This window comes from Silene latifolia, chromosome 9, assembly GCF_048544455.1.
Source record: "Silene latifolia isolate original U9 population chromosome 9, ASM4854445v1, whole genome shotgun sequence".
Taxonomy (NCBI): domain Eukaryota; kingdom Viridiplantae; phylum Streptophyta; class Magnoliopsida; order Caryophyllales; family Caryophyllaceae; genus Silene; species Silene latifolia.
In genome coordinates this window covers 5,617,338-5,643,296 of record NC_133534.1, presented here as the reverse complement: position 1 = coordinate 5,643,296, position 25,959 = coordinate 5,617,338, and the positions used below count along the sequence as shown (strand labels likewise).

At 35.9% G+C, this 25,959-nt stretch overlaps 2 protein-coding genes across 4 annotated transcripts; one reads left to right on the top strand and one right to left on the bottom strand.

Annotated features, from left to right (window-relative positions):
* Positions 1-3,707: 3,707 nt before the first annotated feature.
* Positions 3,708-4,787, top strand: LOC141602370 (protein PHOSPHATE STARVATION RESPONSE 1-like). Its single transcript, XM_074422667.1, has 3 exons — positions 3,708-3,915; positions 4,268-4,347; positions 4,470-4,787. Exons 1-3 carry the CDS (start codon positions 3,723-3,725, stop codon positions 4,656-4,658), a joined length of 462 nt encoding a protein of 153 aa, XP_074278768.1. The 5' UTR covers positions 3,708-3,722; the 3' UTR covers positions 4,659-4,787.
* Positions 4,788-8,478: 3,691 nt separating this feature from the next.
* On the bottom strand, positions 8,479-24,888 carry LOC141598855 (protein PHYLLO, chloroplastic). Of its 3 annotated transcripts, none has more exons than XM_074418662.1 (28): positions 24,412-24,888; positions 23,167-23,381; positions 21,703-21,820; positions 21,439-21,555; positions 20,822-20,923; positions 20,643-20,702; positions 20,444-20,512; positions 19,601-19,705; positions 19,285-19,479; positions 19,096-19,194; positions 17,987-18,550; positions 17,276-17,500; positions 16,012-16,302; positions 15,113-15,180; positions 14,376-14,534; positions 13,932-14,057; positions 13,728-13,856; positions 13,521-13,638; positions 13,274-13,429; positions 12,899-13,144; positions 12,534-12,701; positions 11,814-11,957; positions 11,243-11,704; positions 10,576-10,875; positions 10,137-10,294; positions 9,924-10,031; positions 9,355-9,604; positions 8,479-8,728 (listed from the first exon to the last, which is right to left on the bottom strand). In XM_074418662.1, exons 1-27 carry the CDS (start codon positions 24,802-24,804, stop codon positions 9,382-9,384), a joined length of 5,118 nt encoding a protein of 1,705 aa, XP_074274763.1. In that variant the 5' UTR covers positions 24,805-24,888; the 3' UTR covers positions 8,479-8,728; positions 9,355-9,381. The 3 variants fall into 3 exon arrangements, with proteins under 3 accessions (XP_074274763.1, XP_074274765.1, XP_074274764.1); XM_074418664.1 differs by having other exon boundaries at positions 20,627-20,702; positions 24,412-24,859; XM_074418663.1 differs by having other exon boundaries at positions 21,703-21,830; positions 24,412-24,822.
* Positions 24,889-25,959: the final 1,071 nt, after the last annotated feature.

The following is a 25,959-nucleotide window of genomic DNA, read 5'->3' as shown; positions in this document are numbered from 1 at the left end:
TATCTTTTAGTTAGTATGTAAAAATGTTCAATTACATAAAAGATGTAGAGCTGTTGTGTAAAGATTACGAGTTTTCATACAAAGATTTTGAGTTTAAAATTTAATGTGAGTTTCGGTCTTCGAGTTTCTTTTGCTCCTCATATTGAGTTTGCAGGTCACACGCATTCTTCTGTGCAATTTATTGAGCTATTAGCTTTAATGTATAGTATCTTTTATTTATTATGTAAAAATGTTGAAATTACATAAACATGTAGAGCTATGGTGTAAAGATTACGAGTTTTCATGCAAAGATTTTGAGTTCACAATTTAATACTACAAACTAGGTTTGTTTTAGTTTATTTCCTAATTGGTTTTGTCTATTCTTTTTATTAGACCTTTGAAAAGATCAAAAAATGATGAAGAAGAAGACACTGACGACGACAATGATCTGAAAATGTTTCCTCGCTTGGAGACAAGGATGTCTCCGGCAAAAGTAGTGAAACTCATCAACAAATTATCACCTACTCAAAAAGAAAGTTCAAGTCGCTGCATAACTTTAGAATCAAATACGCCTTCGAGATTGTCAACTATGTGGGAAATGAAGTTAAATCAAAAGCATGTTCTTTGGTTGATGAGCTAGTTCAAAAAGTCTCCAAGTGATTTATTATACGAAATTTTCTTATAGATCGTAACTATGTATGTTGTTTTTTAAGATAATAACTATTTCATGTTTGAGGTACAAGATTGGAATTACATGACTGTATTTTTTGGGCATATTCTAAGATTTCGAGTTTTATATGATACAATTTGGGGTTTCTTTTCGAGCTCCGTAACAAAGGTTTCGAGCTTCGTAAGAAATGTTTCGAGCTCTGTAATTTTATACGCTAAAATTGCAATAAACAATAACTATATACAAATTTCCGAAAGAAAGGTTTCGAGCTTCGTAAGTAAGGTTTCGAACTCTGTAATTTTATACGTTAAAAATTGCAATAAACCATGACTATGTATAAATTTTTGCAAGAAAGGTTTCGTACGTAACTATTAGAGCTAAAAAAGAAAGGTTTCGAACTCTGTAATTTTATACGCTAAATTGAAATAAACATGACTACGTACAAATTTTTGGAAGAAAGGTTTCGAGCTACGTATGTAACTATTCGAGCTACTTAAGAAAGATGTCGAGCTACGTATGTAACTATTCGAGCTACTTAAGAAAGATGTCGAGCTCTGTAATTTTTTACGCTAGATTGCATAAACCATGACTACTTTTCGAGCTCCGCAAGACCGCAAGAAAGAATTTGAGCTGCGTAAGAAAGATTTCGAGCTCGGTAATTTAATACGCTAAATTGCAATAAACCATGACTATGACACATCTTTTAAATCTCATCATAAATACAACCATAAACTAATAGAATTTGTGTCCATACGAAACAAACACACTGAATTAAACGACTACAACTACTACTAAATAAGTTTCAACAAAGTTAAATTACAAGTTTAAAAAACTATAGATGATAATCCTACGACGACATCAGAATATCGTGAAGATCGACGTGGCTATTACCATGATTATTAGTAAGAGGCACAACTCCAGCTCTATCTCCCCCTTTCTCTGCACGAGTCTTAGCGGCTTTGAATAAGCTTCATAAGCATCGTCAATCAAATATACGCCCAATCAATTCCGATTGCTCAGCTTCAACACAAGAAAAAGAATTGTTGGCACCTGAAAAAATATATTAATGACGTATTACATTTAGATTAAATAACCGTTCAACGTCTATTTACGATATTAACAAATTATGATTTAATGAGGTATCATATAAATTTTCCGAGCTAAGTTAATAATGTATTATACGCAAAACATATCGAGCAAGACAAGTAACTTACTGAGCTATTCAATAAAATTATTGAGTAAACAAACAGTTATTAACTATTACCTTTACGAGGAGATATAGCTTCATAATGTTTCTCCAAATCCATTGATATTGATTCAATAATACTATTTCCATTGAAGTATCAATTTTCTTAGAAGTCTCACTAGCCATTGGTGATGATAAATCTATTGTTTCATCTACCAAAATACCTTCGTCCACAACTGATTCTTGAGGATACAAGATGCAAAAAAAAAAAAAGAGAATTACTAGTATCTTATACAACGTATGATGCCAAAACTATGAAACCAATTGCAAAAACCACCGACCCACTGAGTTATCATGTAAATTTACCGAGCAAATGTAAAATCATCATATATATCAAACAGTCATGAGCAATACTAGTAACCTATTGAGCTGCCATGTAATTTTCCCGAACAAAATTAAAGTTTTAATATATATCAAACAAATAGAGCAAAACTCACAACCTATACGAGCTATTCAACAGACTTATCGAGCCGAACATATATTCAAAGTCGGAAAATTAACGAGCTATTCAATAGACTTATCGAGCTATTCAAATTTTAATATATATCAAACAAACAAAGCAAAACACACAACCTAGACGAGTTATTCAACAGACTTATCGAGCCGAACATATATTCAAAGTCGAAAAATTAATGAGCTATTCAACAGACTTATCAAGCTATTAAAATTTTAATATATATCAAACAAACAGAGCAAAACTCACAACCTATACGAGCTATTCAAGAGACTTATCGAGCCGAACATATATTCAAAGTCGAAAAAATAATGAGCTTTTCAATGACTTATCGAGCTAGTTTAGCCTTGTAAAATTGACGCAAATCATATCTTCTATGAGATACCATTGCAAAAATTCATGGATTTAATGACGAAAATTCTAAGTTTCAGTACAAATATATTGACGTAACACATAAAACTAACGATTATTACCTTGACAAGGAGATTTCTCATCTAGTTGTCTTTTCAAATTCATTGATACTTGATTAAAAGCAGCAATTTTCATTGACATTCCAAATTCCTTAGAAACTCCGTTCTCTATTGCTGGTGATAAATTTTAATCATCCACCGTAAAAACTTCATCATCCATATATTATAACTCTTGTATAGATCTTTGATTCTGATTAAAGATTGTGAATTACTATAGATGAAAAAATAATATTGATGGAATAGATAATTGAGTAACTGCATAATTGAAATCAGTTAGAAAAATATGGAGAGAGAGAGAGAGGGAGAAAATTTTGGACTGCGTTGAACATTTAGTTGCAAAATTTTTGATTTAGTTTTACATAAATTAGGAAAATAAAAATTAGGGATGGAAAAGACTAAACTAGCCTTGGTTGTATATTAATACTATACCACATGAGGTATAGTCTATTAACTGAAGAGTTGCTGCATACATTAAAATTTCACATACTATACACTATCTTTTGGAAAAAGGCCCGTACAATTATATGATCATGTCAATCCGCATAATCAACCGTCTTATAAAGCGTTTAAAAAACTCAAATTCTTTGAACTAGAGTAGGTCTTAGTTTGATCCAGACCATTGGGTTTTAGTTACAAAACCCGACCCATATTAGGGCTTGAAAATAAAACCCAAATTCACTATACAAACGGTATACAATATTTAACCTACCTTAAGTTTAAGGCGGATAATAGCACTGTAAATGAGAATTTGTGTTAATTTATTCATTTTTGATTATTTTAAAACGCATATCGGGCTGAAGCCCAAGAAGCCAGGGCCCGGTTCCGACCCTTCTTACTCGTATAAAACCCTACCTAAAGAAACACATCTTGTTTATTTGATCGACACGAAAGAAGTGTTTAGCAATGGATCAACCATCTGATAATAATGAACCGTTATCGGCTCATAATAATCCGGGTTTCACTGCTCATATTCAACCGGCGGCTCATACTAATCCGGGTTCCATACAGCCACGTCGGCATCGCACTCTTTTTCAATGGACACCGGAGTTGCGTAACAAGTTTGTTGAAGCAGTCAATTCCTTAGGTGGTGCTGAACGTATGTTTATGTCTTCTTCTTTAAATTCTTTAAATCTTTTAATATTTCTTATAATCTCCTCCATCCAATATGTTTCTTCGGATCGATTTGATTTCGGTTTGTTTTTTTACTCCATATATAAAATAACTCTACTAAAATTAACAAGATACTTGCTCTTTGTGCTACTCTGCTATTTCTCCAGTTTTTTTTTTTCTATTGAAGATTTATAACCGCTTGTCCTAATCATTTGTTTACGTTTTTTATTTATTTATACGGAGTGTTTTAACAAAGCTAAACAAATGATAGGGACGGAGAGAGTAATAGACAAGAAGGGAGTACATATTACTAACTCTGACATCTATCTTAATTACAGAAGCGTCTGCCACGGACATACTAGAATTGATGGGCAATGTTAACAACTTAACTAAAAGAGTAGTGGCCTCCCGACTCCTGGTAAATTTACCTCCCTCTCTCGACTTATTAAAAGTTAAACAAATGATTGAGACGCTCCATATTTATATTAGGCAATCCTTTTGAACTTTGGTTCCTTTGAAATTGTCAACTTTGTGTTCCAGAATTATAAGAAACGTGCGGAAGGACAGAGACGTACCAGCAACCTACAAGAGAACTCAACTTACACGGCTGACCCCTTGGAGGAGAGTCGGCGTGCTTATTCCCTTGGAAACACTCATACTCTCAATCAAGAATGGTTAATAAGTTACCGAGAGGATTATATTAGAGACATCCTTGCCTCAAAAGCCTAAATTGTCTAGGGATTTCAAATGACAAACTTCAACAATGTGCCTTATCTGCTGATGATGTTTTTCAGATAGAAAATTGAAGTTGACAGTATTATAATTTCGTTGTACAATTATGGTAGCCGGGGTTTCTGAACTTGTCACAGATTGTAGGTCTCGTCAGTACAGACGGGGCGCAGTTGCGCAGATGAAACATGATTTGGGCTTGAGACAAATATTCGTTAACAGGAAATATAGCAAACTACCCCTAAGTTTGATATTATGTGCAATCTATCTTTTTAACTTAATAAATGTAGCAAAATTGACCCCGTAAATTTTTCCATAATTGTGTAGATGATTGTCGTCTATAAGGGTTTTTGGACTCGTAATTGGATTCGAGGAAAATAGGAAGAGGTAGTAAATGGAGATATCATTAAGCCTTTGTGAGAAGCTTAGAAACATTGATGATTTGATGGTTAGAGTTATAAGATCATAAATTCATAATCATATTAAAAGAAATTAAAGCTTTAAATCAAATTAAGAAAATAAAGTACTATTGATTATTAATGATAATAAACCATCTAACATAATTTTTTTAGAGATTCAAAAATAATCGAAGATTCAATTAAGGAAATTTATCTTCCCAACTTTATCGCTCAAATTGATGCTCTTAGTGCACCATCTATTAAGGAAGTCGGTAAATCCCTTCCCATCTACGTTGTTTATCGAATCCGACACTTATCGAGATCAGAAAATTTATCACCGATAATTATGAAACCTAATATTTCATCTAATATGAAGTGTCGAGTGATAAAAGTAGAATACAAATTTTATAAACCAGACAAACTTATATCCTGCAACTCAAAATAACATAATTCATTATGCAACTCAAATAACTTCATTTGCAAAGTCGAGATTTAAAGTTAACTTAATTCGTTGTACAACTCAAATAACTTCATTTGCAGAGTCGAGATTTAAATTTCGGGACTATATAGTAAATACATGTGACATTTTTTAGTCGGGTTTTTTGTTTTCATATGAAAAAATATGCACACGTGCAAACCACTGAAGGAACGAGAGGACTACTAAGGGCAATCATCCCCATGAAATAAAAACTCGAAACTTTTGAGTTAAAATCTTTATGTCTTTTCCAATGTTTTTAATCAACTTTTCATTTTCCAAACTTTAAATCTTGATTCCACCACTGCATGCATACGAGATGACATGTGTAGATCGATATTGTTAGAATGCTAGATATAAGAAATGAAAACGAGAACAAATTATATTACCTGGTGCTACTATTAGAAGTGTGACAAACATAATTATCATGAAACATTTCGAATCCATAATAATAATAATTATAATCACTTTGTATTTGTGAATTAACTAGGGAAAATACTATGATCAATATGTTTTTTTTTTTTGGCTTGAAATAATGTTGTGTAGTTTTGGCTCATTTTATAGTACGAGTAAAAGTAATTAATAAAATTGATTAAGTGCATTTTGTTTTTTCACATCTTCTTAATTTGTTATATTTTGATTTAATGCTAATATTCTTCCTCTTATGTAAATTGGATATCATACAAAAACTTTATTATGTCCACATTCTTTTTATTTTATTTTTTGGATTCATTTTTTTTAATACTAAAACTGAATATATTCCATCAGTTTTTGTATTTATGACGTTTTTGTTTTTTCGAGGTGACTCTTTGACTTAAATATTTACAAAAATAAAGTAGTCCAAAAGTTATACTCAATCCTCCTCCGCCTATAAGTTCCTTTTCTCAAATATATGTGAAGAGTATTACAGTATAACGAAGGGAACTATAAGCTGAATAGGAGGGAGTATAAAATTATACCAATAAATTCCTTATAAAAAAGAATTTTCATATGAGCTAATGAATATACATTTCATGATTTTTTTTCTTATATTTTAAGAGATATTGAAGAGAAAAGAAAGTGTCTCGACAAGTGAGAATGATATATATAAAAAAAAAAAAAAATTAAAGGAGGTCCGTTTTAACTTCAGAGTTTTTTAAATGATTTTTTTTTGTGTAATGCTGTTGTATACGTATAACCAAGTTATTAGCTCATATAAGGAAAAAAGAAAGAGGTACATATGAGTATAAAACTAGTCTAATGTATGGTTTTTAGGTAGATAATAAACGTATCAAAACTTTACAAATAGAAGTGCAACCACGGAAAAAAATCACTTTCAGTTTCATAAATATCGATTTTGAACATTAATTTAATTAACGGCTTCAAGAAATAAAGTAAACAAACAAAAAAACAACTTATATCGGATAAAATTAGTTACCAACTTTATTAACCGTAAAATAGGAAAACATTTACAATTTCAGACGACAAAGTTAAGATATTAGGATTATCTTTATTTAAATATCTTGAGTTTCGAGCTTATTATACGTTTTCAACAATTAAACTCGATACAACAGCCGATAGTCGAGACAAGTCAGACAACAACTCGTCTTTGAGGATGAGCGAATTGTTTTCCGGGAGCTAGAAAATAATGGGAAGTATCCTAAGTTTTTTATAATCACATATTTTGCAAAAAATTCATTGGCAAATATTATGTTTTTTTTTTAGACAGAAGGTGAATAACTTACCTAATACATAATAATCAAACCTATTATGTGGTAGTTTTAAGGGAGGAGAGTTTCTCTCCATTTCCTAAAAAGAAATGGAGAAGTCATTTCCTTTCGGTGGTCCAGATCATATTCTGGCATCATCAAACGGCTCAAAATTTATAGGTAAAAATAAAGGGATAATGATGTTTGGTGGGAAAATTATTATTAAATGAGTTTAAAAGAGAAAATGGAGAGGAATTGGAGAGAAAGAAATGGAGATGATCCATTTCCGTTTTAAGGGGGGCAAGCTTCTATCAAGTGGTTGGTTAATGCATCAACAACTATATGACATGGTTTGTTTCTCTTTGTAATAAGTACATACTCCGTAGATTATACGAGTAATTAGTTTAATTTATTAGTAAAGTGATTAGCAAGGGACGGTAACTCTTAACCTAATGTAAGTTGCCAACAACTTGACTAATTTCCGCTCGATATCATAGGTCTTAGAGCAATGCTATAAACAGTCTCTTTTGGGTATTCTCCGATCATCTCCATTCACAAATTGTTAAAATAAGATAGATTAGCTACTTGCATCCGTCGTCCATATAAATAAAATAAAATATAATTTACTCCGTATTACGCTGTGACAAAAAAGAATGCTAGAGAGAAAACCCGAAGAAGAATGAAACCGCGAACTTAGCTCGTGTAGCATTAATGAGCGCCATGAAATAGTCATGTATTTGTCACGTATTTTTCCAATCAATATGATCAAATTCATTACTTTCCACATAGTAAATAAATGAAAACAAGTAAGAAATCATGCTTTGTATACATCTAAAAGCTAAGTCATACCGTACATTATCATGTTATTTTAATGATTTCTGTAAGTTCTATAAATGAAATTTTCAGCAAGAACATATATCTCATGTTCAAGTTAAAGACACCCTTAGAAGAAAATTTCACTCATTTGGAACTTGGAAGTACATCATCCCACATTCCCATCTATTACACATTTTCAGAAAAATATGTGTGGCTTCAAGATTTTGTTCTTTGCCATCCTTTTTGTCATGAAACCAGGTAATTTCTCGGCTTTCACGTCTCTTTTACCTAATTTATTGCAAGAATATCGATTTATTCACAACTTACGTGAGCTTAATTTGTAAAGTCATGAGAGGTATGACTCATGACCTGGCCTCAAACCCCGTCAGCATCAAAATCACCTTTATAAGTTCATTATATCTTTGTTACAAAGGATAGAAGGATTATCGAACCTTTTCTTGTATACATGCTGTTTTAAAAATACAAAATAATTACTGAACGGCTGCGTAAAACCGCCCTTATAAAATACAAGAAATTACAGTACAAGTTAAATGTGGTATCTTGATACAATTTATTAGGTACTCCAGGATGTGAAGCGAGAGGACCGTTTGAATGTCCAAGAATGATCAACTGCACCCAAGTTTGCCAGGGATATGCAAGCTGCTGCGTCAAAGGCGTGTGTATATGCCAAAGCTGTAACAAACCCGTGTTAATTCTATCCCAAAATCCATCCTAATATTAGAAACCATATCAGTTTATGTATATCTTTCTTACTATCGTTTTTTGGGTGAAAAGGAAGCCATGGGAGAGTTTTTGTGATGACGAGTTTCAGACCCAGATTACAGGTACCACCCGCAATTGTTTACCAGCTAAGCCCTTATAGTTCCTAGGCACAACACTCTAGTTAATGTGATTACAGAGTAATTAGTTTATTAGTACATTTTCCGTTTTGCCAAAAACAACATAACATTTCGCTGTTTTTAGCACACGGGTAAGACTAAGTTCACATGACGAACTTCCAAAGGCCACTATTGAGTGCTTTGAAGGCATTGTGCATACAAAGACACTACAGAGGTTTTCCATTTTTTTAGATTTCATCAGCCAAAATTTTTAAAGTAAATGAGCATTGGTCATTTGCTGTAAATGATACTCCCACCGTCTTAATCGTTCATCTTACCCTTTTTATTCTCTGTGAGGGGTATTTTAGTTGAAGGTAAACAAATCATTGGGACGGAGGAAATATTTTTCTCCTGCAACATTTTTCGACAACAGTTGTGGATTGGGGGACTAGATACCAAGGAACAGGCAATTAGCTTTACCTGAGAGTTGTAACTTGATGTTTCTCACTATCTGGTTTTTGTAAGGAACTCCCTGATTAGTATGACAAGACCAAGAGGGTTTTCCAAGTGAACAGCATGTCCACAGCCAGGAACTTCAACTGCATCATAATTTCCAGCTTGACCGATTTCGTTGCATATCTGCTGTTTTATCTTCTTGAATTTTGTGTCTTTCTCACCCACGATAAACCGCAGTCGTGTTTTGCAGTCCCTCAAGTCCTCCCACAGCGGTCTGTCACCAATAAAATCGTGACTGTCAGACTGATAATGCAAGTAATACAAGTTAGAGTTGTTCATTGGCTGCCCATTAGACGTTTAGACCTGACCCACAAAGGAAGCGGGTGTGAGCAGAGCATTTTCAAATATTACATAGGTTAGGCTCGCTAGCCCGCATTTGCTCCCCTCTAATATCAAAACCTATCAGCATAAAATTGCCTTAATGGACATAATTTTTTTTAATTTAAATAAGGTAATTAAGACAGGAAAAAAAAATACCAAAAACGACACTCAGGACTCAGGTGGATATGTGTCAGAGGAGAATATAAACTTACGACTGCCTTCCTATGCTTAAGTCCGACAAAGCTTTTGCAAGACCGTGGATATCATCGTGCTGTGAACGACTTGCTACGACGCTTGTGAAACTCGGGTGTTCTCTAAAGCTGTAAATCAAGATGATTCTTATAAGATCCCGGCCTTCTGGGTGTGGGCAAAACATCATACAGTATTTTATAGGGATTCTAACAAAAAAGAGAAGTAAAAGATACCTCTTCCATAGATCACCACAATACCAGGTATCAAGAAAAGGAACTAAACCAAAAGAAACGAGAGAGCGTGCACGAGAATCATCTTTGGCAGCTCGAACATTTCTTTCTGACGAGTTCTTAAGACCGGGGCTTCCAGAAACAATTATGGCTCCATCAACCTACCAAAATTTTGCATATACTAAATCAACAACAAAGTCATTCCTCAAAGAACAACTCCTTCCATCTCGTTCAATCATTTATACAATCGTCAACTTTGACAAATATTTCTTTTTATGATTATCTTTGAGCAATATTTTCCACAATCCAACTAGACAAATGTTACAATTTATCTATCTAAATAATTTTTGAGAAACTAACGTTGAAAGTTAAAATATCTTGCGGAAAACATAAATGGGATGAGGTAATAGAAAGAATAGACCAAAGCTCTATACTATAATACCTTGGCACTACATCTCAATGCCATGTACAAAGCTATCCTTGCTCCCATGGAATATCCGACAAGAGTGACTTTTCCAGGAGCAGCTTTGTCCAGAAGTTGGCTCAATACTGCAGCAACTGCTTCAACAGATAAACTAGGTACTCCAACTGTATCAGATTTTTCACAAGGTTGTATGTTTGATCTCCCATGGCCTGGAAGGTCAATGGAAATACATTTTGCAGATCCTGAGAGAGCTTTCATGATTGGAATCCAATCCTGACCAGTTCCCAGGAATCCGTGAAGAAAGAGAAGCACATTATCCTGCAGACAGAAGGCGTAAGTAAAATGAAATACAACTCAGTTTGATGAATCAGCACTTCATCTAATAATGATCAAACGGAATGGCAGGGTGAGTCTACATCAATCATGACATTGCCTAAAAGGCTCCTTGACTATAGATGTACGTGTCCTTACCATGTTGGCTGACAGCGAAAACTGTGTCGTAAAATGTATTGACTCTGCAACTACACGACACAAAAGGTACAAATAAATGTGCAATTTTGACTGATTATATCATATTTTACAGCCAATAAATAAGTCTTTTGCCCCATCGGAAATGAAAAATATTGAAACAAATAAATATTAGCACATGTTTTGAATATATCCTTGAAAATGAACATTCACTTACGTCGGCACTCTCCCCAGTCTCATGCACATTGATCAAATACGAGAAATCTCCCACTTTGACATCAAGCTGATAGGTAGAAATGCAACCATCGCTATAACTTCTTATGATAGCTTTGGGATTCATTTGAAAGTTGCGCAGCACATAATCAGCATCACTAATAGATGCTCCCAGGTATTGATTGTGTGGTTGACGACATATAACGAGTGAGTCAACTGTTACATCTTCTTGAAGCCATTTATATGTTCCAAGACCATGAACTACACAATCTCCCATCTCCTTGTTGAATTCTTCAGATGTGTCGGCACTTCTCATATCGAGATAACGTGCTAGTTGAACATAAGACGACAGGCCGATACTAGTTTCAAAGGTGGAGCTTATAACAGCCAATTTACCCTTAATATGCGCCCATGATGCAATTGCCGCAGCTTTCTCAAAACCACCAACAACACTTGGTTTCACGACCTGACAGAAACAACAATAAGATTATTAAACTATTTAAAAAAAACCATGCAGGGGATACAGAACAGCTTGAATCTAGATATTCCGAATAGAATAAAGCTCCAAGACATACAAGAGCAACTACTCCTGGATGAGTGAATCTGGCCAAGGAATCAGGAACCTGTCCTTGAATATTGTCAATTGTTTCATCCAAAGCCACAGGCAGACCAGTCACTTCACAGAACTTCACAATGTCGACTTCAAGCTCAACTGGTTCCTAAGAGAACAAAATAAACAATGTTCATTATCGATATAGTTCAATCCGGCTTATTTTGTCTAACTACTAGGTTCATAAGCTCATCCTCCATTTATATTTAACAAATTCTTTATTTCTATAAAATTTTTAGAGTAAATTTCTAGAGCTCTGGGCTTTGAGAGAGATCAATGTTTTTATTATGGGAGCAAAAATCTCACATGTGAAAGAACAAGTAGGAGCAAAGACGACAATTTTTTCACGGATCTAAATTTACATTGGCCATCAACAAACAATTATGCTTGACATCACCCTTTTTTATGATGTGACTAGGTCAGCTGTGGACTAAACCGAACCCAGTGTAGAAAGTAGAAACTGGGGAAATGCACACTTCAGTTAAGTTGTTCTGGGCTAGTTTTTCCGGGTACGGAAAATGAACAAGTAAATAAGAATGCCCCAAACATTTTCACCATGTTACAAAGATTGTAAATGATGGCCTGAACTAAACAATGAGAGATTCAAAGGGATTCACGAACTGCAAACCTACTTATAAGTGTGCATCTTTCAATCTAAGCAACCCAACATGAAAAACAGCTATACCTCAATATACTGCAAGCCACAATCCTTCACAAGGGAGCCAAATTCAATCGCTTGTTCATAGGTCCACTTCCGGTTAGCATCCACACGCAATTCTATGTCAGCACCAATCTTATTTCTTATTTCTTTCACAACTTCTGCATCTTCCTTGGGGTCATCCCTGCGGGCCACCTGCAACAGTTTAGCGTTAACATGCTCAGATTTGATCTAATAAGGGTCGTAGTGCCGGTGGAGCTAATGCAGCTGTGCAGGTCAATGTTAGCTGAAAATGAATCATACTATAATTTTAGAAATGACAGTATCTAAGGCTTTTCTCCCATTCAAATTATGAATCACAGCTACAACTCAATCAATCATGTTTCACTTACTTTTACTTTTAAAGCACGAAATCCCTCTTCCACAAGATCAAAGGCAACTTTTGCAACTTCTTGTGGAGGCCCATCGGAATCAAGAAGAGCGCAGATGTCGATGCTTGCTGGCTGTTGATGAATCATACTGACTTGATCTGATTGAGGCCAGAGTACATCAAGCAAGGAGCAATTTTGCCTAGCAGCGATAGCATTCAGAACAGCCATCTCGAGTCCACATCGTACACTTGGGAAAATAGACATTGGCTGTAGAAAAACATTACAAACAGATATTGTTACGGTAAGAAAGCCAAAATGCAACCACAAAGTGCAATTTGATAATTTGGCAGGATGGATACGTTGACATGCACACACACAAAAAAAGAACGCTCTTACCAGGACTCCAATCACTCTCCATATCCACACAGAAAACGATTCACCCAGTAGAGGAAGATGACCATTTATGGTAGCTCCTTTCAGGACATGAACAAAAAAACGTAGTTGCTCTTCCACGTCTTGCAAGCTTTCTTTGTGAATTTCAAGGGGGGCAATCTGCTCATAAAAATCATGAGAAAATATCATAATTAATATAGCTAATCCCCTTAGTAGCACATATCATCTATTCAACTAGAACTATGCTCACCTCACCATATCCAGTACTTCCATCATCAAGAGTAATAGCTAAAATAAAGCCTTGTCTAAGAAAACTTGTCATGCCACTTTTAACACAGACGGTAGTTGGTGGGGAACTTAAATGTACTCTAAAACAGACAAAGTTGAGATATGTATCAGCTGCTAAACATCAATATGACAAAAGATCACCGAGCTTTTTAAGCATTTGGAAACTCACCCATACAACCAGTACTCCAGTTTCTCAACCTTGTAGAAGAACTCATCTAGGGCAGATTCTGGAGTAGACGAACGCGACATGACAGTGAAAGCATGAGATGCCACTTGACTAGCATATTTTCTCAAAACACTGTAGAAGAACAGGAATATTAACCACCAATTCAGCTAAATAGACAAATAAGTAAACATAGTTCCAGTTGCCAACCTGTGAAACACAGTGTTACTGTCAATGGAACTTGAAACTTCGATAACGTAATCTTCATCTGCCCGTTGAGATTTGAACAAAGCATTTTGTAGTTCAAGTTTTGTTTCCGCTAGTAGATGCTTCACCCTGTTCAATAGTATTTAAGCAAAATATTGGAATGATGTAGAAGCGAGAATGGAAGAGTTTTAACATGGAACTAACAAAAAAACTCCTCCACCACAGTTTTAGAATCACTCTAATGTGGTTGCCAAGTCTACCCACAACCACAAGACACATTTTGATTTTCAGAAAAAGAGACATCATACATGGAACTTTTTGTATCGAAAATATAAGCAAATAAAGAAACTAAAATATGAGAATTCATCTGCTTTAAGACAGAACATCAGTAACAATAACAGAAAGGAAGTGGCAAATACAACATATGTGATATTGAACAATCCTCACCTATGCGCATCACACAACTTGCTGATTGAAATGTTGTGATTTAAGTAGAAGTACTTCTCCAATATTTGTGTCTCAGTTTTTCCAGCAATAGGAAGAAAACTGAAGATCCCACCACCGCGGTTGTTTATAACAACTACTGTAATCGGTTTCCGGTGCATCCTATGATCAAAGTTACCAAAGCGAGATGTTAACCCAGTAGTGACCTATTTTGGACAACACATTGGTCCATTTACTAACAGAAATTAATTTTCAATCATCAGCTCTAAAGTTAACAAAATGGCAGATTAGTATCCTGATATTACTTCTCCGTCTAGCTAGTTATAGGCTTATAGCTTCAAACTGATGATGTGATCCTAAATCCTAATTAATCTAGATGACGTTCAATATATTACTACTCTGATCGGCCAAAAATTTAGAATTATTTATGCTTCAGATAGACACACGCTCCACCAATGCTCGCTGAAATCAGCTACGACTACAGATAATTAGGGCGATAAAAATTATAAAATTTACTACACATATTATTGACAAGACATCTTCACTGGCAGAAGGAATGCTCAGCCACCTAAATCCTCTTCTTATGTTTATGATGACACATACTATTATTTTTGTACAAGACGATAATTAAGATATCTATGAGTGATATGCACAGATCTACACGTGATAATGCACTGCAACAAATTAATTTCATTTTTCAGAAAAATAAAAATGCAATGTAAGTGAAATTATTTTTTTACCTTGCGCTTAAGATTGCCAGCCCATTTGTATCATGAAGGAAAGAAACATCTCCTATTAGACACAGTATCTGACATAATAATTAAAATATAAATTACTAAATAATATCAAAGAAATATTTTACAAAAAAATCAATATACTAGGAAATTATCACCTTTTTTTAATCATTTTACTAGAATTTATGATATCAGCTGGGATTCGAAGACAATAAAAAAGAGTAAAAGACCCATAATACTGGAAGAAGAAAGCAGACCCATAAAACAACACTGAATGGAAATGCCTCAAGACTGCAATCCAACTTGATTATAAAGGGAAAAAAAATCAATCTAAACTCCTGCAACTTCCCCTTTATTAAAAAGTAGAAGTCAGAAAGAGAAGGTTACTTAACCAGTAGAAAATGAGGAAAAACTCCTTAATACAGATTGGTAACAAATTGCATTTTAGATTGGTGACATATTGCAATTATCTTCTACAGTTCTACCTAATCATAAGCAATGTAAGTACCAGCACCAGCATCATTTACATCAGTGCCTCAAAAAAAACCCGCACCTTAGGCAGAGTAGGGGGGGAGTCGGAAGTGAGCAACCTATCCCCTGCAATAAAGGATGATTCCCGTAGACCCTTACCAGACGGTTGGACCAACTGTGACTTCTTGTTAAGTATGAGCCAAACAGGTTTTTCACTTTCTACGTACTGTCGATTTTGCTCATTAAATACCAAAGCAAAAAGAATATTCAATCTTTGACTCTTTCACAAATGAGCAGCTCGCCGATGAGTGATGTCTACCAGTAGAACTATTTCCCCCAAAATTCTACTTAACTAAGACGACAACATAGAGGCTAACAAGACTACACACAATCAAGCCATGTATACCATATAATACAAGAAATTACGGGATTACCTTTTTCTTGCATCCAACAGCAAAGCCAGTAGCAGTACTCAGCAAACCATCAATGCCACTAGCTCCCCTATTACCAACTGTCTGTATCCACTGACAAGGAAGCCCAAACTGAGAAGTTGTATCAATGCAACTAATAACACCTTGAGAATACATGTCTGCATCACGGATAGGCATACTGTTTCCCATGAATAAAGCAGTTTCTGGCACAAGCACTTCAGAAAGTATATGTGCAACATAAGGCTCGGTCAGTGAGTACTCCGAGCATATTCGAAAAGATAAAGCCCACGCCACCTAAAATATGTCACCAATTAACATTTAAGTTCAAGGTTGTGTGGGGGCAACTTCAAAGAAAGCACCAAATTAGATTCATATAGATATAGTAAGGAATGAACTTATGATATAAAGCTTGTGCACATAAAATTCTGTAACCGAGCACCAAACAAAAACTGAACTATTACAGCTAGATTGACAAAGCAGAAACAATGGACCCATGAAGATACAGCAAAAGAGGTTCTTCCAGGTTTCACATCAAAATTTTAACAGGAGGCATAGTATGAATTAGATGAGTAGTCAAGAGTACTCAGATTGATATCTAGAGTAGGCATATTGCTCATATAGCCATCATTGGTTTACAACATGGCCGGTAAAGGAAACATACAAATCAAGGTTAGAATGTGAAAGTAAGTACTCGGAAGTTTGACAATTTACAGATAAAGATTAGCTTTAACCCCACCCCCACCCCTTTTTTTTACACAAAATCTCATTGAAGACGGCGATATCCGTCACAAGCTTGCGACGGATACCATTTCCTCTCACAAAATACCCATGAGAGGTGAGTGGGGAGCACATGGGGGTGCCCCACCTTGTCCCCTCTCCCTTTTTGTGAGAGGTCTTCAGCTTTGACGGGATTAGCCCGTCACAAGCAAGACGCTTTGTTTTTTTTACTTTTCCTGTTCATTCACTCATATTTTTAGTTTCTGGGTATTGAGTTGAGACCAATAGCAGGATATTCAATACAATTAAAGGCAGGATCTCTATCTTGATGAGATACCGGATATCCACTCTACATTTCTCTTCAAATTTTTACAAACAGATAACCTTCTAATTGATCCACGACCGAAACTTATCTACAGTGATAGACTCACGGATAAGCTTTCAAATTGATGCATTAGAAACAACATTTTCCCGTTGCCATAGAAAGAAGTTCAAAAGGAAACAGAAAAAGGCTACATCTGTGAGAACAATCTGATATATAGTTCATTACCACTGAGTCCACTGCTTTCAGACCGCTACTCCATTTCCTGGATAATCTTGGAGCCATGCTCTTCAGAAGACATGCAGCAAACTCGGAAATTGTGCTCTGGATCCTATGTGTCACTATATGTGAAGGATCATGCCGACAAGGATGTTTGTCAACCATTATATACGGGCAAGGAATGCAGTGTTCCAAAAATTGAGATATCCTCTTGCTCGTTATTTTGCTCCCAATCTGTAAACAATTACTGCAGTACAATTACAATTTGACCAGGAAAAACCATAATTGCACGAACTTCATGAGATAAAACGGTAAAGACAAGCTCAAGAGCTTAGGTTTTCTAGGAGTTCTGGGAAGAGGCATACAGCAATGACGAGAAAGAACACTATAAAAGTGAAAAGAGAAAAAGGTCAAAGAGAATGGTGATGGGAATACAACTGTAATCTCCTCTCCAGAAACTTCATACAAATCAAAGACAGAAGAACATAGTTTAATTAACGGCAGCGACATTGCACTGAGACCAAGTTATCAAGGTGAAGTTATTGCATATTTCGAAGCAAAACCGGCTGCATTTATAACTCAATCTCCAAGATCAGGCTGCGATGACCAAATCAGGTCTCAAAACGAGATTTGATACCATGCAGAAAAGTGACGACAGCTATGTAGGAAGAAAGGAGCAAAACCTAGTAAAGACAACTTTGTACGGAGAAAGGAGCAAACCTGAATGATTACATCCACTTTTGCCCATTTCATAGCAGCATCACAGAGCAACAGGTGATCAAAATGATCAATAAAAACAAAGTTCTCATTATATTCTCTCGAAGATGTTAAAAGCTTTCTCAGTCTTACACCAGACAAGATATCCGCTACAATAGGCCAGGAAAGATGTCTAGCTAATACAAGAGCTGCCCACATTTCCTCTTCTGTGTGGATAGCACCAACCACCAAAAGCCCACGCTCACAATTCTGAATCACCTTTTCAATTTCAGAAGTTAATCCAAAAGTGGTTGCATGCGTGTAATTCAGCGAGTTGATATACTTAGTGAAAGGCTGACTGCTTGAGACCCAAGAATCTAGTTTATCCAGAATGCTCCTATCCCAGTTCCTGGAACTATTGTCCAAAGGTTCCCTGAAAGAGCAATTGAGATGAACAGGACCATATGGTGTGCAAGTAGCCCAATAGACAGCCGAATCAATCGTTGTGAGAACCATCCTTGCCGTGATATGATCAGTTGGTGGCGGAAGATGGAAGAAGAATCTCACATATGAACCAAAATGATTCACCTGAGTTATAAATACGCTAAGGTCTTTAGAATACTTGATGAAGTAATATTTTCAGCCTATCACACATTCACACCACATATGCCTAATACTAGGCATGAAAAAATCAGCGGGTTAAATCATGCATGCACCTTTACGTTAACTTAACAAATCAAGAGGTATAGATGATGATAGAATAAACCTTGTCCTACTATGGGACTATTTAACACCATGACTTATTAAGCTTTGTTATATTATTGAGAATCACATGGTAACAAATAAATATAACTCGCAGTCTTGTTAATGGGCCAGTCTGTTTTAAGTTTCAACTTTGGTCAAGTATCAGAAACAAAACTAGATAAGGCCTTAAAACATAAGACGGAAAAAACAAAAAAAAAAAAACAAAACAAAACAAAAAAGCAACTGCAGGGCCAACCTTCAATCTTCAATCCAAACATGTTTGGAAGGGGATTCATACCAAAACAGATCAGGCAAATATCAAATGCTAATAGAGAACAAGTAGAATATTCAAATTGAAATGACATAAAACTACTGCCAATCCATTTTACCTGATCTATTGCCTGATTTGCCCCAGCCTCATGGAGTTCAGAAGGGCGATCAGCAGTGAGCAATAATAACGGCACAAAATCTTGACTAGCCTCCACAACCTTAAGATATCAGAGCACTATTGAGTCAGTGCATGAAAGAGCATTAACGAGTCAGTGATGAGAGACAAAAAAATGTTTGGAGTAACTTACAGCTGGATAGAGGTTAGAAACTGCAGTACCCGAGGTTGTAATAACTACAGCAGGTTTCTGAGACCCTCTAGCATACCCGAGAGCATGAAAGGCAAGTGATCGCTCATCATAGCATGCTATGCAGGTTATACAGGGATGAGAAGACGCCGCAACGGCAAGAGGAGATGATCTTGATCCTGGAGCTACACAAAAGTACTAGAATGGAAAATAGATTAGGCATACATATGTAAACAAAAGTACAAGAACGAAAAACAAATTAAGGATTACGCATACATATGTCACCAATAAAAGAGATATCTTTAACACCAGATCTCACCGTTAGCCCAAGACGAGAACATTCTTCAATTATAAGGGACGCCCAAACAGCATTGATGTTGGCACAGTCTTGCAGAGTGAAACTTGTTCTACCAATTTGCTCAAACTAACAATCACAAAGGCAAATAGAGCTTTATGCTCGAGAAAGCTACATAATACATCATCATCATCATCATCATGATAATATTATTAGCACTCTAGTATGACAAAGGAGAAAACGGTTAATCTAATCAGCTAAGAATAAAGCCGTGACCTAAAAGGCAAAAAAAAAAAAAAATTACAATTAACTTCTAGAAGATGTTCCCATATGAACTCAAACCATGTATCAACCTCAAGAAGGATGATATCATGAAAGAGCTCCCTATACGAAACTATTGATCTTAATGAAGTAGCACAATGTTTCTTGAAACACTCGTCAAGTCATTATTCGTGGGCGAATTAATTGACATGTTAGAAACTGCATATGTCCCAGGTCTCATCATAGGTAGAAGTTTCATGGGAAGGTCTTGGTTGAGTGTTGACACTTGACAGTAATTGTCAGACACTGAATGGATTTTATATGATTAACAGTCAATACTTTAGCAGATATATTGTCTGTTCTACGTCCTAAGGGAAAAGGACACACATGTGGATCCTCCCTAGTCCACCATAATCAAAGGCCTCGTGACTCATGAGAGTACTTAATACAGTATAAATTTGCTTCACAATGAAGCAAGATTGAGAACATTAAGCAGTGAGTAATTGGTTGATTTTTAATTTAGTCGCAAGATTATGTTTTAACGGCTTCAAAATCTTAAACAAGAAAGGCGGTCACATATGCAGACACAATTAGAAAGGAATTTACCATGTTTGTGCAAAAAGCATTCTCCACGGAGAGCCTAATGCAGAACTCACAGGACAACAGGGTACTTTTCTGCAAAATAAAATTTGGGAATGAAACTAGTTAAACTGAAACACTTTTAAAACAAAATACAACAAACAGCGTCACGCTTAGATTAGAACATGCAATCTAAGAGTAAAGCATTACCAGGGGAAAGAGATACCATTTCCTCCAAAGCAGCTGCATCATCACAAGCTCCTAGTGCCGGGGCGTCGATATAAATCTGTTGGAAGTAGGATGCATATTTAAAATAAGTTAACCTTATCGACCATTTAACATACGATAAGACATCAGAAGAACATTAGCTATTTGAGAATTGCACAAACCAAGCTAGAAACATACCATTTCTAACTGCTCGTCCTTGACAACATTGAAACACCGAGCAGCAGAACCAATTATGTTTCTATTGAAGGTCTCCCACATGGGTGGAATGTAATCAACTGCCTAAAAGGATCATTGAAAATTAGTGATGCAAGAGCAATGAGCCAAAAGAGAAAAAAGGACAAATTTTTTTATGAGAGATAATATTCCTTGAACAATTAACCCATTAAAGGGTTAGCGGCCGGTACAAAAAGACACCAAGAAAGTGACCCCCATGTACAAAAAGACACCATTGGTGTGACGCCCATATGCAAAGTGAGATATGGATAAATAGGCTCTCAAACTATCACGAATAATTTTATCTACAAAAAGAAGAAAAAACAAGTTCCTGTTTGTGAAAGCACGTGGCTCCGCCGAAAACAAAGAGGATAACAATAGCCATCTATTAATCCAAAAGGGTAAAAGAGCTAACAGTAGCCAACTCTTTACATGCGAGCATTTAACAAATCGCCAGTTGACGATGAAGCCAGGAGACAGATGCGTGCCACTAGGAATTATTAGCGGTAAACAGCCAGCAAGAGTCACCAAATGGCTACAGATTCAGTACAGGAGTGGTGAAAGCAACATGTACGGAGTACCTGAAAGAGAGATCTCTCACAAGAAAGAAGCGCTTGATTCAAATTCTGTCCAGTGGAGCCACCCCAAACAAGTGTTCCCATCAACATACAGCAGCTTTCATATTCATTCAGTTCAATCTAGGAAACACAATATAAAGGTTCACTGCCCTGCTGCAACATATACCCAAACTAGTAGACAAACATGGATTTATCACTTCTCATTAAAAAAAGGGACAATCAATGAAATGCAGAGTAATGATTCTTGTAGAAAGATCGTAAATTCACCTGGGGAATTACAAAGTAAAACGAAGCAGTCTCACACTTCATAATAGCTGACTTGATGTCGTAATTGACACCAATGAAGCCGTAGGCTGTTACATTGAGTGACTCGACTAACAAATATCTGCAGAAAACTATTGCATGTTTTTTAGAGATATTTGAGCAATCCAGAAAAGGAACGGACCTTATTCTAAGACTATCAAATGAACTGTCACATAAGCACCCCCAGAATGAAGACGAAATTAAATTAAGTCAAATGGCAAGAACTGTTCCAATCAGTATACCGGGTCTGTTCCTAAGGTAAAAACAGTTTTGTTGATGTACCATTTTTAAAATGGACAACTTCTTCAGATCACCGTCATGCCATCATCATAATTTATCAAATTTCTCCAAAAACGCGCATTACATGAAGGGCAGATCATGGCGGTGTCATTTCCACTTTCCTGGGAGATGAGGGCTTTGGTTCACAGGTTCACCTTGTTATAGTTCACGAATTAGGTTAGAGCGCCAGCTCATGGTGGTGCGAGAATACAGAATGCGGAGCCATTAAAAGGGCACTGACAGGGAATTTTTTTTGCTCATTATGGACACTATCAGAGGCTCTCTAGGTTTTAAGGAAATTCACAATTATGTTATCCATTAGAAGCCATAAAAAGAGCTACCTTCAAAAACCAAAGACTCCTGTTGAATTTATAGAGTCCACCAAATCAAACAAAAAAATACACACCTGTATGTATTCCCTCACCAACTGTAACAACGCGCTATCATGCGAGCTATTAAATTGGACTAATACAGACCAACAAAAGAGCCTCAGTCCAAAAAATATTTGGAGTCAGCTAATATGATCTCCAAGTGAAATATGCCCGGGCCAACCTCTGAATAGGATAACAGGAATCTATCCTTGGTAATAGGATTCATAGAGTGACCAGAGAATATTCTTCAGCAGCATCTGCATTTAAATTATGACTTTCTAACCTAGTCCTATAAGCAAATTAATATATCTAAGACTGGTAGGCATTCATCAGCCGTAAGGGCATTCAGTCCTAGCTCACAACAATAGCTACATTTCAAACGAGACTGATACAGAGTGTTCTTAAAAAAGTCATTTCTCCAATGCTGTATTCCGTTGTGACCCAGATGAGCACACTGCTAATGTTCATGCTAATCCCATAGCATACTGACAAAGTTATAAATCCTGTTTGACACCCTATAGTATTAGATCCTTATCCACCAGAAACAGCTACCCCAAGGGGCTCTGATACTATCCCATTTGTTAGAACATGTTCAGATAAATACAACACTTATATACAAGGCAACCATTTAACAAAAAAGTAACACTCTAACTTCTGCAATCAATCGGCCTAGTAAACGCCTAGAAAGAACGGAAATTTACCCAAATGAACTAAAGTTTCAACAGCACAAAAATATGGTATAGTTAAAAAGCACTAAAGGTGTGTAAACTGCTTTTACCTTTTAAAAGCGTTCCAATTATCAGAGCTAGAAGCAGAATGTCTGAAGCAAACAGCAGCTCCAATTCCAAAAACACCGCGGGACTTGCTAGTTAAAGCAGGCTCATTTTTCAAGGTCTCCGATTGCTTTAACATGTAAAACTGGGGAAACACTCCTGATGACTCAGGCTGACAGCAGAACCAGTTCAGGGCACTGGCAGTAGGCGGTACAGCAACCTGCAAACAGTTCACAAAAAAACTCGTTCACTTACTCCTACACACTGGCTCTTTCAATTAGCAATTCAGCACTCAGGATGCTCAACGGCCAATCAAACATAGAAAGTAGATATGGATACGAGGGTCATAACTGATTTCAGAATAGTACACAGTAATCTCAACCAATTAGGAATGTTCAGCACACTGAACTGATCAGAGTACACAGTAATCTCAACCATACATAGGACTCTCGGAATTGGCAATCAACCTAACCCTTGTTTCTTCATGATCTCACATCATTATATATTCTAATGTATCGTCCGTCCCAATCATTTGTTTACTACTCCCTCCCAGTCACTATAATGTTCCCTCTTTCCCGAAACGGATTATTCAACTAATGTTCCCCTTTCTATTTTTAGAAACTTTTACTCTTATTTTATTCATTTCTCTCTCCTATCACCAAACCCTACACAACTCTTTTACTCCTATTTTATTACTTTCCTTTATGTTTTGGCCCCACAATTCTTTATTTAACTACTAATAATTCATCCCTCTCTCCTATCACCAACCCCACACAACTCTTTTACTCCTATTTTAATACTTTTCCTAAAGTATTGTGCCAAAACCAAAGGGGAAGATTATGATGAATGAGAGGGAGTACATTATATTCGTTGTGACGGGTATTTTAATGCATTACCCCCCTAGGCGATGACACAAGAGGCCGACAGCGAAAATTCCCCACCACCCTCATTTTCCCTTTTTTCTACCCTGATCGTCCCATAACAATTACCCTAATTCCAAGCAAGCCCTTCGATAAATTCGACAACTTGCCCTACCAATAGACATCCAAACCTAATTGGCAAATACCGCGTTTATAAACAATCAACATAATGCAATCCCAAATCCTAAAGTACACCAACAACATCTACATTCACATAACTACCAATAAAAAACTAAGATCGCAAAAATCAATCAAATTCAATCACACTTAATTCATAGAGTAATTACATAAAACAGCATTATAAATTAATTCTGTAAGCATTAAAACTACCTGAAATCGGACAAAACCAGAAGAACAAGAAGGTGGATTAAGCTTAAATTCAAGGAGGGCATCCTTCAAAGCTTGAAGACCATGGTGAAGTGTCAATGCAGGTGGAAGGGTCTTAGTAAGACAAGCTTCTACAATCAACTCATCCTTTTCGGGTTCGTATTCCGGGTCGGTTCGGGTCAGCATTTGAGCTGAATTGGCAGCATTCATTGCTGAAATTTTGGTGGATAAAAAATGGAAATTTGGAGGGAGGAGAAATTGTGGGTAAATGGATGAAATGGGTTTGGGTCTGGATTTGGATTCGGGTTTTGATTTGGAATCGGGTTTGGGTTTCTGAAGGGATTTTAATGGGGAAAAGAGAGGAATTGGGTGAGTAGTAAGAATGGAGGTGTGCATGGTTTGTTTGAATGGAGATGGTGGAAGAGTGGAGGGAAGGAAGGATAAGGGTGAACAACGGTTTTCTGGATAACTTTGATCCCCCACTCTGACCCGTAAACCCGACTCGAGAAATAGGAACATCCATGGAATGTAGTACCTCAGACCTCATTAGTTTTTGAGTTTATGTGTATTGTTTTTGAGTTTTTTAAAGTTTATAAGTTATATTTTAATATTTTTTGCCGTCAAAACTCAAATTTAACTGAGCTTATATGTAATATTTTTGAGTTATATTGTAATTTTTTGAGCTTAATGTCTAATTGAATAAACTCAGAAACTTTATAATAAAATTCAGAAACTTTAAAACAAAACTCGAAAACTTTATTGTAATGCTCAAAAACTAAGCAATTGGTGGTAATACATCGGATGTATAATCCACTTACTGACCCGACTCCATTTTTCGAAATAAAATAGCTGTTTTTTTTTTACGTAATTTCACCCATCTGGCCATTCAATTGAATTCATCTTCAGTCAGTTCAATTTAGTTCATCAATCTAAAAATTAACTATTACATCACTTTAATTCAGCTCTTAGGCTAAGTTTATCCAGGTCTTACCTCAGACTAAAATACGAGTCTTAACTTAAGATTTGATATTTTATTTTTAAGACTCACTTGATACTCTTATATTATTCCACTTTATCCTTTAAAACTCACAAAAAGCATTAAAAATTTAAAACCCATAAAAAACATACACTACAATAAATAGGACTCACATTTCACCTCACCAAACACTATTCATGGGTCTTAAGATTCCAAGACTCAAGTTAAGGAGCCCAATTTCTCTCCATTTCCTAAAAAGAAATGGAGAGGCAAGTTCCTATGAATGGTCTGGATCGCATTTTGGCAACATCTAACGGTTCTAAATTTACGCATAAAAATAAAGGGGAAATGAGGGTGAAGGGGTAATTATTATTTAAATAGATTGTGAGAGAAAATGGAGAGAAAGAAAATGGAGAGGATCCATTTCCCAAGTTAAGACCCAACCAAATATCACCCACTTTATTGCAAGTCTTAACTTAAGACACTATCAAATCTTAACTTGAGAGTTGAGACCCATGTTAAGACCTTGGATAAACTTAGTCTTAGTTCAGTTTAACTCTTTTCAACTGAAAAAT

What these genes read in the sequence shown, in the direction of transcription:
- LOC141602370 (XM_074422667.1), top strand. Translation starts at nt 3,723, where the DNA reads ATGGATCAACCATCTGATAATAATGAACCGTTATCGGCTCATAATAAT. An exon ending in TTCCTTAGGTGGTGCTGAAC is followed by an intron (nt 3,916 to 4,267) that starts GTATGTTTATGT and finishes TCTTAATTACAG; the next exon opens with AAGCGTCTGCCACGGACATA. An exon ending in TAGTGGCCTCCCGACTCCTG is followed by an intron (nt 4,348 to 4,469) that starts GTAAATTTACCT and finishes TTTGTGTTCCAG; the next exon opens with AATTATAAGAAACGTGCGGA.
- LOC141598855 (XM_074418662.1), bottom strand. Translation starts at nt 24,804, where the DNA reads ATGCACACCTCCATTCTTACTACTCACCCAATTCCTCTCTTTTCCCCA. An exon ending in TGAAAGCAGTGGACTCAGTG is followed by an intron (nt 16,303 to 17,275) that starts GTAATGAACTAT and finishes GACATATTTTAG; the next exon opens with GTGGCGTGGGCTTTATCTTT. An exon ending in GGAGAGTGATTGGAGTCCTG is followed by an intron (nt 13,145 to 13,273) that starts GTAAGAGCGTTC and finishes GTTTTTCTACAG; the next exon opens with CCAATGTCTATTTTCCCAAG.